The sequence below is a fragment of the Myotis brandtii genome, unplaced genomic scaffold (assembly GCF_000412655.1).
Source record: "Myotis brandtii unplaced genomic scaffold, ASM41265v1 scaffold521, whole genome shotgun sequence".
Lineage (NCBI taxonomy): Eukaryota > Metazoa > Chordata > Mammalia > Chiroptera > Vespertilionidae > Myotis > Myotis brandtii.
In genome coordinates this window covers 69,589-81,580 of record NW_005369870.1, presented here as the reverse complement: position 1 = coordinate 81,580, position 11,992 = coordinate 69,589, and the positions used below count along the sequence as shown (strand labels likewise).

Sequence of the window (11,992 nt, the reverse complement as noted above, 5' to 3'; positions counted from 1 at the left end):
TTTTTTCACTGGACTCCTGTGCCCACTTCTTAGGGCCATTAAGGTAAGTGAAAAGCGATATTGGAGATAGGGAGTGGTCTGAGCCTTAGGATGTATTTTAAAGCATTCCAGGTAATTCTAACCTGAGAACTATGGTCTAAGTCATAAGTAAGTGAGTACAGGAGAAGAGGAGAAAGAACTGTGTTGATAGTAAGGGAGAAGAGAAAGAAAAAGAAAAGTGAGGTATAGACTGTTGTAGCTTAAAGGGACTATAGTTCAGCCCCTTAGTTTTCATAAGTAGAAATAGTATAACAACACGTAGTTTGACTATACCATGTCTGGGCACTGTTCTAAATCTAAGAAGAGATTGATGTAAGGTGCTTTGAGCATCTTTATATACTGAAATAGACATGGATCTCTTTAATAAATTAGTGTGTAACTATTTGAAGAGAGCAAATTTCATTGAAGAAAGATACACTACCGCTTTACCAGTCTTAATGAAGGTCTTTAAAGTGACTTCCAATTCTGCTTATTTTTAAATTTTTGCCAAAGAGGGGACTACAGTAAAAACAACAGCAGCAACACTTGCTGGGTGGACCTTGGAGCATCAGTTCCTCAGCAGTGCGCATCTCCAGGGCTGGTCACAGTGGTTCACTCTCCCCGCAGCGCCGCCCGGGCGGAGGGCCGGGGGAGGCCGCCTTCCGTCCCCTCCTAACCTGCCCCCCGGCAGAGAAGGCTAATTCCCGAACTTTAAATATTTCTTTATTGGTTTCAGAGAGGAAGGGAGAAGGAGAGAGAGAGAGAAACATCAATGATGAGAGAGAATCATTGATCGGCTGCCTCCTGCACATCCCCCACTGGGGATGGAGCCCGCAACCCAGGCTTGTGCCCTTGACCGGAATCGAACCTGGGACCCTTCAGTCCGCAGGCTGACGCTCTCCACTGAGCCAAGCCGGCTGGGGCTAATTCCCGAACGTGAGAGCTTTCTGTCACGTTAGCTTACCTTCTGCTGCCACGGCTTGAAACTTCCATTTCAAAGATTACAGAGACAGACGTTTTTTGCATATATGTACAGTTTCCGCCTTTTTTTTTTATATTGGAAAATTTTAGCTTTCCTCTTTAACCTGAATTTAACAGCCATTTGGGCAAAGAGTGTAGAATAGCAAACAAATATTCATAAATGTGCCCTGAGGCGTTATTTTGCAACATGAAATGTTCTCTGCGGCCTTGTTTTGCAACATTGATTGCATCCTCTCCGAGTGGAAGGTAGAGATGCATAAGGCACGCCTTGCCCTTCAAGGCCCGAGCATGGCGCTGTGCATAACATGCTCTGTGCATAACAGAAGGAAAAGCCAGGGTGGAGCCTAGGTGCTTACTGTGAAGGTACCTAGGCAGGATTAATGAAGGCTGCTTTTGTTTAAAGCATGAATAAAATTTCTCCGTAGGTTCGTGTTTTAAGTTTGCCCCAAGGACTGGAAATTTCACAAAGGGCTTGAATAGGAAAAGCAGAAATGTTAGTAATACTCCCCCCTTTTCACTTGTATACTTTTTACCTATACTAAAAACTTTAATGTATATTTTTTTAAATCCTCACAACAGTCTGAATAGGTGAGTGTTACGTTTTACAGGTGAGGGGTTTGTAAGGAGCTGAATTGATTAATCCAAAGGCTTGAATGTAGGAGAATTTTTGACCCTGAATCAATTGCCTTTTTTCACTGGACTCCTGTGCCCACTTCTTAGGGCCATTAAGGTAAGTGAAAAGCGATATTGGAGATAGGGAGTGGTCTGAGCCTTAGGATGTATTTTAAAGCATTCCAGGTAATTCTAACCTGAGAACTATGGTCTAAGTCATAAGTAAGTGAGTACAGGAGAAGAGGAGAAAGAACTGTGATGATAGTAAGGGAGAAGAGAAAGAAAAAGAAAAGTGAGGTATAGACTGTTGTAGCTGAAAGGGACTATAGTTCAGCCCCTTAGTTTCATAAGTAGAAATAGTATAACACGTAGTTTGACTGTACCATGTCTGGGCACTGTTCTGATCTAAGAAGAGATGGATTTAAGGTACTTTCAGCATCTTTATATACTGAAATAGACATGGATCTCTAATAAATTAGTGTGTAACTATTTGAAGAGAGCAAATTTCATTGAAGAAAGATACACTACCGCTTTACCAGTCTTAATGAAGGTCTTCAAAGTGACTTCCAGTTCTGCTTATTTTTAAATTTCTATCAAAGAGGGGGCGACAGTAAAAACAGCAGCAGCAGCACTAGCTGGGTGGATCTTGGAGCATCAGTTCCTCAGCAGTGCGCATCTCCAGGGCTGGTCACAGTGGTCCGCTCTCCCCGCAGCCCGTGAAAGGTCATGGCCACAGTTGGGTGTGCTTGCCAATCCACCAACACCAGCAGAACAGATGCAACCCAGCTGTCCCCAGTTAGGTGGCCCACCTATTGTCCCCTTTCCTTCTCTGCATGTTTTTCATGATCCCTTGCAGTGGTTCTCAACCTTCCTAATGCCACGACCCTTTAATATAGTTCCTCATGTTGTGGTGACCCCCAACCATCACATTATTTTCATTGCTACTTCATAACTATAATTTTGCTACTGTTATGAATCGTAATGTAAATATCTGATATGCAGGATGTATTTTCATTGTTCGTGACCCACAGGTTGAGAACCGCTGCCTTAGAGGATTGTTGTGAGACTAACATGAGTTATAAAAAACAGAACTGTGCCTGGGGCATAAAAGGGCTTTATAAATGTTAGCTATTATTTACCCTCCTTCCTTGGTTCTCTCTTTATCTTCCTCTTTTCATACCACGTTAGAGAAGCACATACTTTTTAAAAGTTCATCTTTTCTGTCCCCTCCTGCTAAATCATTACCTCAGTTTCCCAACCAAATTTTGTTCAGGGGAGAATGCATTTATATATTGTCACCTCTTTCACCAGAAAAAAGTCACTGCATCTAAATGCCAGTGTTTTGTTTTTTGTTTTTTCAATATCTTTCCAGTGCCTATGATTACACAATACCACCCATGGAGAAAACCCTTGTGAAAACCGACATTCAGATAGCTCTTCCTTCTGGGTGCTATGGAAGAGTAGGTAAGTGATTCAAGATGTTTTTGTGATACGTTCCTTCATCTTAGTTTTATCTGGGCTATAAAAGAGGGAAGGGATATTTCTTGGCCTAAAATAAGGAAGTGCCAACTGTGATGGCAAATGCAGCCATTTGAAAACTTTTATTTACATAATTGTACTTTGGAGATATTCCAGTTCCGTTTCAAAGCACTGCAATGAAGCAAATATCGCAATAAAGCAAGTCACGTGATTTTGGGGGTTTTCTAGTTCATATAAAAGTTAATGTTTACACTCTTTTGTAGTCTACTAAGTATACAATAGCATTGTCTAAAAATGTACATACCTTAATTTAAAAATATTTTAGTGCTTAAAAAATGCTAATCATCTAAGCCTTCAGCAAGTTGTAATCTCTCTGCTAATGGTAGGTCTTCAATTTGTAAAAAATGTAATATCTGCGAAGCACAATAAACAAGGTATGCTTATATCTGCTTTTGCCTCTTATCTCTGCTATTTTTCCGATTCCTTACTTTAGCTCTTAGAAGGCTCACATTGGCTCAAGAGGTTCTCGCTGTGAGAAAAACTGAAAATATAGGTGACTTTTAACTGTCACTTTTTCCAGTGTTACCACCAACTTGCCCTTCAAAAACCAGACTGCATATGAAGTCAAGATTTCTTTGTGAAGATGGTGATGAGAATGGCTAATATTTGTTATTTAAGAAAATAGAGGCCTGCTCAGGATAATGGCACATGGCATTTTATATCACGAGAGTGAAACTTCTAAAACCTGTTAGTCCCAGAGTATATCCGGCACGTAGCCTTTTCCCTTTTGGGTTTGCCCCCTTGAAGTGTGTTAGGGAAACACCTCACAATGCAGGAGCTGAGACAAAATGGAGTGTAAGTTCTCAGATTCGACTTTCCTAGAGTGATGCAGTTGTCCCTGGAGAGAGAGTTTAAAACTTCTTTTCAAGAGCATAATTACTTCCTATCTTCAAAGTAAACCTAAGGAGCAAGTGGAACTGTGACCCACCCTCCTCTCCCAGGGTTGGGGTGGGAGGTGATAGGTGAGTATCATTATCTTGTTGGCCATGAGACCTGCTGATGCCCCACTCCAGGCACTTACCACCTTATTGTCTGTGTCCATGGGTTATGCATACATGCATACAAGTTCTTTGGTTGATCTCTTCCCACCCACTCCTGCTTTTTCTATTGTCTTTTTAAGAATAAAAGGCATAATAAGAATAAAAAGCATAGTAAATTGGGTTTCTAAGGTTTAGTTTTTGGCATTTTTTTTCAACTGACATTAAGCCTTTTACTCTGGTTCACTTGTTACATACGGACATGTCTTTTGACATCTGTATCATGAGTTGGAACCCCAAGTTCTAGACTGGGCTCTGCTACTCTTTGATTAGGTTTATGACTCTTCTCTCCCTCTCCCTCTCTCATATCCCCTTCTTCCCGTCTACATTACAACATGCTCGGCTCTGCTACTCTTTGATTAGGTTTATGACTCTTCTCCCCCTCTCCCTCTCTCCCTCTTCCTCTCCCATATCCCCTTCTTCCCGTCTACATTAAAACATGCTCAGAACTCTCATTTTAAAACAAAGTCCTTTTCCTCAGTTCTGTGCCCCTGCCAGCTACAGTCCTCCCATTGTGGCCCTGCTTCACAGAGTTGTCTATGGTTGTCCCGCTTGCTCACCTTTCAGTTCATTCTAGTAGTCCATGGCTACACCACCCTAGTCCTCCACTGACTGAACTTGGATGGACTGGCTTAAGTTGGCTTCAAATTAAACCTTGTCAGATTTTTCTAAACTATTCTTTTCTACTTTGGTAATACAGAGTAGTAAGTAAAGTGAAGATGAAGATATCAGTGATAGGAAATAAGAGTAATAACATGCTTAAATTGTGTCAGTTATATCAAGTAATTGCCCTTCCCCCTTAAAATAGCCAATTTCTCCTTTTTTTTTTTTTTTAGCTCCACGTTCCGGCTTGGCTGCAAAACACTTTATAGATGTAGGAGGTATTGTATTTACATTCTTATTCTGTAAATATTTCTAAGTATTTACTTTGCATTTGCTTATTAAGAGGAAGTAATTAATGCCAAATTTTATTCTTATTTTTAATTTCAAGAAAAGGAAATGGTTTCTGTTGTGTCTTGCCTTTTAGAAATTTCAGTCTCTGAATAACAATCATGTTAGTTATAAATGCTATTTCAAGAAAAGGAAATGGTTTCTGTTGTGTCTTGCCTTTTGGAAATTTCAGTCTCTGAATAACAGACAATCATGATAGTTATAAATGCTATTTGAATATGTTTAATTTTTAAATGACCATTATGTGAAATGTTTGTTATTTTACTACTAGGCTAACTAGACACTCTCTGACAGATAGGGTTTTTGCCTTGGTTTAGTGTTAATCTGCATTTAGTCCAAACATGACTCCATTTATAGAAGAAATTTTATGAATATGTTTAATTTTTAAATGACCATTATGTGAAATGTATGTTATTTTACTACTAGGCTAACTAGACACTCTCTGACAGATAGGGTTTATAAGAGAAGGAAGAGCTTTTATGTCACTTAAGCAAAAGGTTCTAGAAAATGCAGGTATATATTATAGTAAGATTTTTCTTACCTCCTTAAGAGAGGTATCCATGTTTGTCAAAAGATAAAAGGAGAATCTTTCCCTAAAGTCAAGAGAGAAGACACTGTCCTTTCCTGTCTCGATTTCTTTTTTTTTTAATAATATATTTTTATTGATTTCAGAGAGGGAGAGAGAGAGATAGAAACATCAGTGATGAGAGAGAATCATTGATCGGCTGCCTCCTTCATGCCCCACACTGGGGATCGAGCCCACAGCCCAGGCATGTGCCCTGGCAGGGAATCAAACCCCGACCTTCTGGTTCATAGGTTGATGCTCAACCACTGAGTCACACCAGCTGGGCCTGTTTCAATTTCTTGCTGAGCAGGTCTTCCATGGCTCCTATTCCCTTATAACAAAGCCTTACTCAGTGTCTCCCAAAGTCAACAACTTCCTCACCAGGCCCCTTTCATGAGGGAACCTTAGTCTCCTCTGCTGGCCATCCTTGTACTACCTTACTGAATGGAAATTCTCGCCTTCCTGATATGCCTCCCTTACTTGAATCTCATTACTGGTGACAGACCCCATTGAGAAGGTTATGTCCTGACCCTTCCTTATCCCCATTGATAATAGCGAGTGCTTCACTAATATGCTGTAGGTACTTTTGACAGATGAGAAAACTGGCTCAAAGATGAGTCCAAGTAGACACATTAAAAACCTGGAATCTCCATCCATATGATTTCACTCCACTTGTTCTTTCCACCACCATTTAATGCTGTTGATCCCCCTGCCCATCCACCACCAGCCATAGTCTGTCCTGAGTTAGCTCATTGTCACATGCACTGCATAGGTTATAAGCACGATTGAGACCTGTCCTTGAACTATCTCCTGCCTGCCCCTTAGTCTCCCCATGGTGTCACTAGGTGGTGCTGTGGGACAAGACAAGAGCCCAAAAGCAGTTCTTAAGAGAAGCTGAGTTTGACAAAACAGGGATGGACCACCCCCTGGGATTGAAGATTAATTACCTGGGCTCAGTTATGTGTGATTTTCAAAAATACTTGTTACAAGGTCAAGTATGGTAATTTAGGACTATAATTTAAGGATATAAAATATTGTGTATATTTAAAAAGAAATTTCAAAGGGTTGGGAAAAGCACATGGGCTTTGGAGAAACAACAATGAAAATTAGTGTGCACTCCTGTGAAGGGTTGGAGGATTAAATGCTAATGTATGTAACTCTAATACTATTTGACTCATATTAAATCCTGGAAGTTCTATTTCCTGTGCCCTAGGGACTTCACAGACTTTTTTTTTTTTAATGTGGAAACTTTGTTACTAATTTTTGCTCTGTTGAAGCAAACCCTCTGAAAAAAATTCATGTAAAGGAAATGGAAAGTTAGTTTGCCTGGTGATTGGTTTGGTATTTATAAAATCACATTGTGGTGTGTTCTTGGATGCAAAGCATCTTAAAAATGTCTCTTAGGCACAGGTCTATCACAGTTGGCCACCGTTTTTATTTCAGAGGAAAGATGTTGTTAGAAATCCCAGGCTGTAAATAAGGGTCAAAGGGAAAAGTTGAGTATGCAGGATTCTGTTCAGAACTCACATCTGGTAGGTGTGGATAGTTTTCACTAAAGGTTTCCAACAAACGACATGCCAAAGTCTTGACAGAGTAAAACATTGCCTGAAGTCAGTTAATCACTCTGCCAGTTCCAATGCATGATTTTTTCCAATGATAACTTCAAAACACTTGCTGCTTTCTCATGAAGAGAAATATCCCTGGTGTAACTTATGTCCCTTACTATGTGGGTTTTTCTTGAAGGTCAAGTTGCCTTTGAGTGATAAGTGAACTTGGAACTGTTTTTGTTTTGTTTTGTTTTTTTAGTACTTTTGGCATTCATGCTAAAAAGTAAATTTAATTGAGAGCTTTCTTTCCCTGCCAAACAACTTCATTTCTTTTAGTTAGTTGAAGGTTTTCCCATGTCTGTGTGCTGCGCATAAAATCTTGGTGGATCACCTGGCATTGCAGAATTCAAAATTCAAAACCCAACCATTTGAGTTTGATAAAACAACTTTATAGATAGATAGTAAAGGCCTTTACACAAAGGGAGTGTTTTTGTATCTTAGGAGATAGCATAGACTAAAAAAATAAATACTTAAGTCATATGCAAAAGAGTTAAATACCCAAAGAGATTAGAAAGAAATATAAACAAAATATAGAAGAGAACATGCAAGTACGCAGCAATCATATGGAGGAGGAAAAGTCCAGCCACCCTAGTCACCAGGGAAATGCAAAGTAATGCCATGAAATACCATTTCATTTCTTTCTCATTACTTTGGCTGGAATTAAAAAGATTGCTACCTCTGGTATTGCAAAGACTTTGGAAATGGGCCTTCTTAAATACCATTGATGGAAGTTTGAAGTGCTACACCTTTTTTTGCAAATTGTCCACTAAAATTTAAAATGTACACACCCTTTGACCCAGAAAAGTGCTTTTTGGAAACTATTTGATGAGGATAAAAAGCAGTAATACACAAAGACATGTACAGGGCTGCTCTGTGTGTTATAGCAAAGTGTGAAAATAACATGAATGTGATAATATTTAAGAAATACATACAATAATGGTCCTGTATATCTTAGATTTAAAAAGAATGACTAAGACATGCATATTAGTCTCAAAGAATGTCTATGTGGCAAAAAAGAAAGTAATGTATAAAATATACTAGAGGCCTGGTGCACGAATTCGTGCACAGGTGGTGTCCCTCAGCCTGGCAGCAATCAGGGCCTATCAGAGCGGGCCAGCCAGGGGCAGAGACTGTGGGAGGTTGGCTGTGGGAGGGTAGTGGCCACCAGGGGCAGCTCCTGCGTTGAGCATCTGCCACCTGGTGGTCAGTGCGTTGTCATAGTAACTGGTGGAGACCAGTGGTAATGGTTGCTTAGGCTTTTATATTATATAGATTACTGTAATATTGGCTACCTGAGGGAGGATAGGGGAACATTATTAGCTTTTACTTTATATGTATCTGTACTATTTGGGTAATGTAAAAATGTTCTGGTAAAATAGGAACAAAAGAATTCAGAAGTCAATCCACATTGTCTTATCTCGCACATTCTAGATAAATGAGTCCTAGTCTGTACTCCAAGCCTTGCAGTATGGGATTCCATTGCCTTCGGTGGTCATCTGTGCAGGCCATGGATAGCATGTCCTGCTGAGGGCTTTCTGCATTAAATCTCATCTACATTATTCCTGCAGCCAAAATTCTCTGCACATAGATCTAAAGGAAAGAGTTGGTCCCATCTTTGTCTTAATTGTATCAATAAATATTAAGGACAAATTTAATGGTCAGCTGGTAATGGGGAAAGAAATCAGGCTTCAGTATTCTTTGAATTGGTCATTGCTGTATAAGTAGAAAGGAAGACTGTTTTAAGAAATACTTAAATTCAATTTCACATCCCTAGTAATTCATTCATAAAGCACAGGGGTTAATTTAAACTTCTCCTGGGATCCGCTGGAAAAATCTAAAATGTTGATTTTTTCTGAGTTTTGTTTTTTTTCCTATGGTGGAACTTTTTTTTTTTTTTTTAATTTACTTTCTCCCCTTCCCCCTATATGAGAAAATTGAAAGGAAATGCTTACCCTTGTTCTAAAAAAAAAAAGGTTTTTTTTTTTTTCAGTTGACCTTTAAATAATGAAGCCTGCCAACCGCATTGGTACCCATGGAGCTAAGTTCCTGATTACTTTTATTTCCTTTTTTCCTTTGATAAGAGGGTGTTTTTTTTGTTTTGGCTTTGTGTTTTGTTTTTTTTGTTTTTTTTAGAAGGTAGGTGTTACTAGATAGACATTACATGAACCTGCATTGAATTAGGTTTGTATGAATTCTATCTAGCATTTTACAAACCAAGGGAAAAGAATTAGCAGGTATAAAGGAAATTGGTAGGAGTGGAGGGGAGATTGGAGAGTGACTGCTAGTAGATAGGGGGTTTCTTTTGGGCTAATGAAAATATTCTGAAATTGATTGTGGTGATGGTTGTACAACTCTGAATACACTAAAAATTGTTGAATTGTGAATTAAGTTTCAATGTTAAAAAAACAGAAATGAAAAGGCCTTGGTGCCACCTATATTATCTGTGCTTGTATTTATGGAAACACTTAAATTCCTGGTTCAAAGATAAGTGCTAATAAGTCTGGTAAATGTACTTCTCTGGGCCAAAGCTGGGCTGTGGCTTACATTTCTCTTGCTCTTGTGTTTATAGTCTCAAACAGGTACTAATTATACAGGATTCTAAGTAAAAGTGTGCTCATTATTAAGCTAATGTGTTAATGTCTTCTGAGAGATCACTCTCTAAGAAAAGGTGGTGGCTTAAATTAAAAGTTTCAGCTGCATTTTTATTATAGAAATGAAATGTGCTGATATTTGGTAGATGGCTGCTTAACGATGTCAGCGTTGACTTACTCCACTGCTGATCTTCAGGCTTTCAGACATTTTTATTTATGACTCAATCATATTTCAATGTGGAGATTAGTAGGAAGCTGCCACCAGGAAAAGCCTTTAAAATCCAAATCATAATTTTCTCCTGGTCTTTTTTGGCAGGTGTGCAGCGGATAGACAGTGAGTTTGGAGAGCAATTCAGGACCACCTGTCTGAGTTGCGAAGTGCCTGCTCGCAGTTTAGAGTAGGAAACTGTCACCATTTATAAGGGTAACCGGTTGGAAAATAAGGACTACCTTCTAAATTCTTATTTGCATATTAGTAAGATTTCTTAGTTTTGATGCTTTACGTAGTTACCAGATGCTTACTCAGTTGTATAAAAATCGCAGAGCCATGCCCAGCTGGTAAGGCCCAGCTGGTCAAGCGTTGACCCATGCATCAAGAGAGGTCGCTGGTTCGATTTGCAGTCAGGGTAAAAGCCCAGGCTGCAGGCTCAATACCCCACCAGGGGGCCGTGCAGGAGCAACTGATCAGTATTTCCATCTCATCAATGTTTCTATCTCCCTCTCCCTATCTCTCTAAATATTAATTTTAAAAAATCTATAAAAATCTCAGAGCCACGTAAGAGTGATTTTTGAGGTAATTGCACACTCTTAGTGTTTTGGTAGCATAAAACAAATTAACATTATTTTTCTTTTCTCCAGCTGGTGTTATAGATGAAGATTATAGAGGAAATCTTGGTGTTGTACTGTTTAATTTTGGCAAAGAAAAATTTGAAGGTATGTTAAATACATATGGTCACATAGATGCAGCGAGTCTTCCAAGTTATGTACTTCTAAATGGCACATGCTATAGTTCTCGTTGTATAAGGCAGAGTACAGAGAATGCATTAATAAAAGATCAGTAACACACTTTTGTGTTTTTTTTTTTCTCTTTGAAGTAAAAAAGGGTGACCGAATTGCACAGCTCATTTGTGAAAGGATTTTTTATCCAGAAATAGAGGAAGTTCAAGTAAGTATCATAAAAACTGAGTAGGGAATGAATGATCAGTGAAGGAAATTAAAATTGTGAGATTTAATATGCTATCTGTAACTAAATAGCATATATGACTAGTCCCATTTTTAAGCAAAATTAAAATCTTAGCTGTAGAATTTCTTGATGATTTTCATGGCTATCATATAGAATTATAATGGGTAATAAATCATTTAAATGTACTGTGAAATTCTATTTCCTTAGCTTTTTTGAAAATTATTCAATATTTAAATTTATGGAACTAAAATTTAGTTTTGTTTTCTGTAATCTTTTTTAAAGATGGATTAGCAGGAATGAAAGTCTTATTAATGAGGAGCTGGGGAGAACTGAGAGGATCTGAAATTAACCAGATGGCTTACCACCTTTTATCTTTTCAGGCTTTGGATGACACTGAAAGGGGCTCAGGAGGTTTTGGTTCTACTGGAAAAAATTAAAATTTATGCCAAGAATAGAAAATGAGAAACAAAGAGTTTTTGTTTGGTGTTTTGCACTTCTGTAAACTTAACAGCTTTAGATTCTAACAATATTTGGTTCTCTTATGATCAAGGAAAAAGGTACTCTGTTGGGATCACATTGAACTTTTTTGTGTTTTTCTACATTTGTTGTATAAATATTCATGGTAACCTAATTGTTTGTTTTTTTGTTTTTTTCAATCAAACGTACATCAGTTATAGATCCCCAGAACTGTATTATTTAACTCACTAAATGCCACTCATTCAACAACTTATTCTTTGGTTTGTTTTATAGATCATAAACAAAGCCTTTTAAATTTGAATTCTTTCACAGATACAAATTATTATGTAAACTGAACTAAAAGATGATATATAAAAAAAGTTATTCCTTGTTCTCTTTATTGGTATAAAAACTGTGTGTGTGTGTGTGTGTGTGTGTGTAGAGAGAGAGAG

At 38.3% G+C, this 11,992-nt stretch overlaps 1 protein-coding gene across 4 annotated transcripts; it reads left to right on the top strand.

The window, feature by feature from the left end:
• The first annotated feature begins 2,021 nt into the window (after window positions 1–2,021).
• Window positions 2,022–11,934, top strand: DUT (deoxyuridine triphosphatase). Of its 4 annotated transcripts, none has more exons than XM_014548804.1 (7): window positions 2,051–2,411; window positions 2,984–3,075; window positions 3,584–3,643; window positions 5,024–5,068; window positions 10,760–10,834; window positions 10,996–11,066; window positions 11,465–11,932. In XM_014548804.1, exons 1-7 carry the CDS (start codon window positions 2,338–2,340, stop codon window positions 11,519–11,521), a joined length of 474 nt encoding a protein of 157 aa, XP_014404290.1. In that variant the 5' UTR covers window positions 2,051–2,337; the 3' UTR covers window positions 11,522–11,932. The 4 variants fall into 4 exon arrangements, with proteins under 4 accessions (XP_014404292.1, XP_014404290.1, XP_014404291.1 ...); XM_014548805.1 differs by having other exon boundaries at window positions 2,058–2,406; XM_014548806.1 differs by lacking the exon at window positions 10,996–11,066 and having other exon boundaries at window positions 2,022–2,411; window positions 11,465–11,934.
• Window positions 11,935–11,992: the final 58 nt, after the last annotated feature.

Bases quoted from the DNA above. Each gene is read 5' to 3' on its own strand.
- DUT (XM_014548804.1), top strand. From the start codon at position 2,338: ATGGCCACAGTTGGGTGTGCTTGCCAATCCACCAACACCAGCAGAACA. The intron at 10,835-10,995 runs GTATGTTAAATA...TTCTCTTTGAAG, and splicing joins TGGCAAAGAAAAATTTGAAG to TAAAAAAGGGTGACCGAATT. The intron at 11,067-11,464 runs GTAAGTATCATA...TTATCTTTTCAG, and splicing joins CAGAAATAGAGGAAGTTCAA to GCTTTGGATGACACTGAAAG.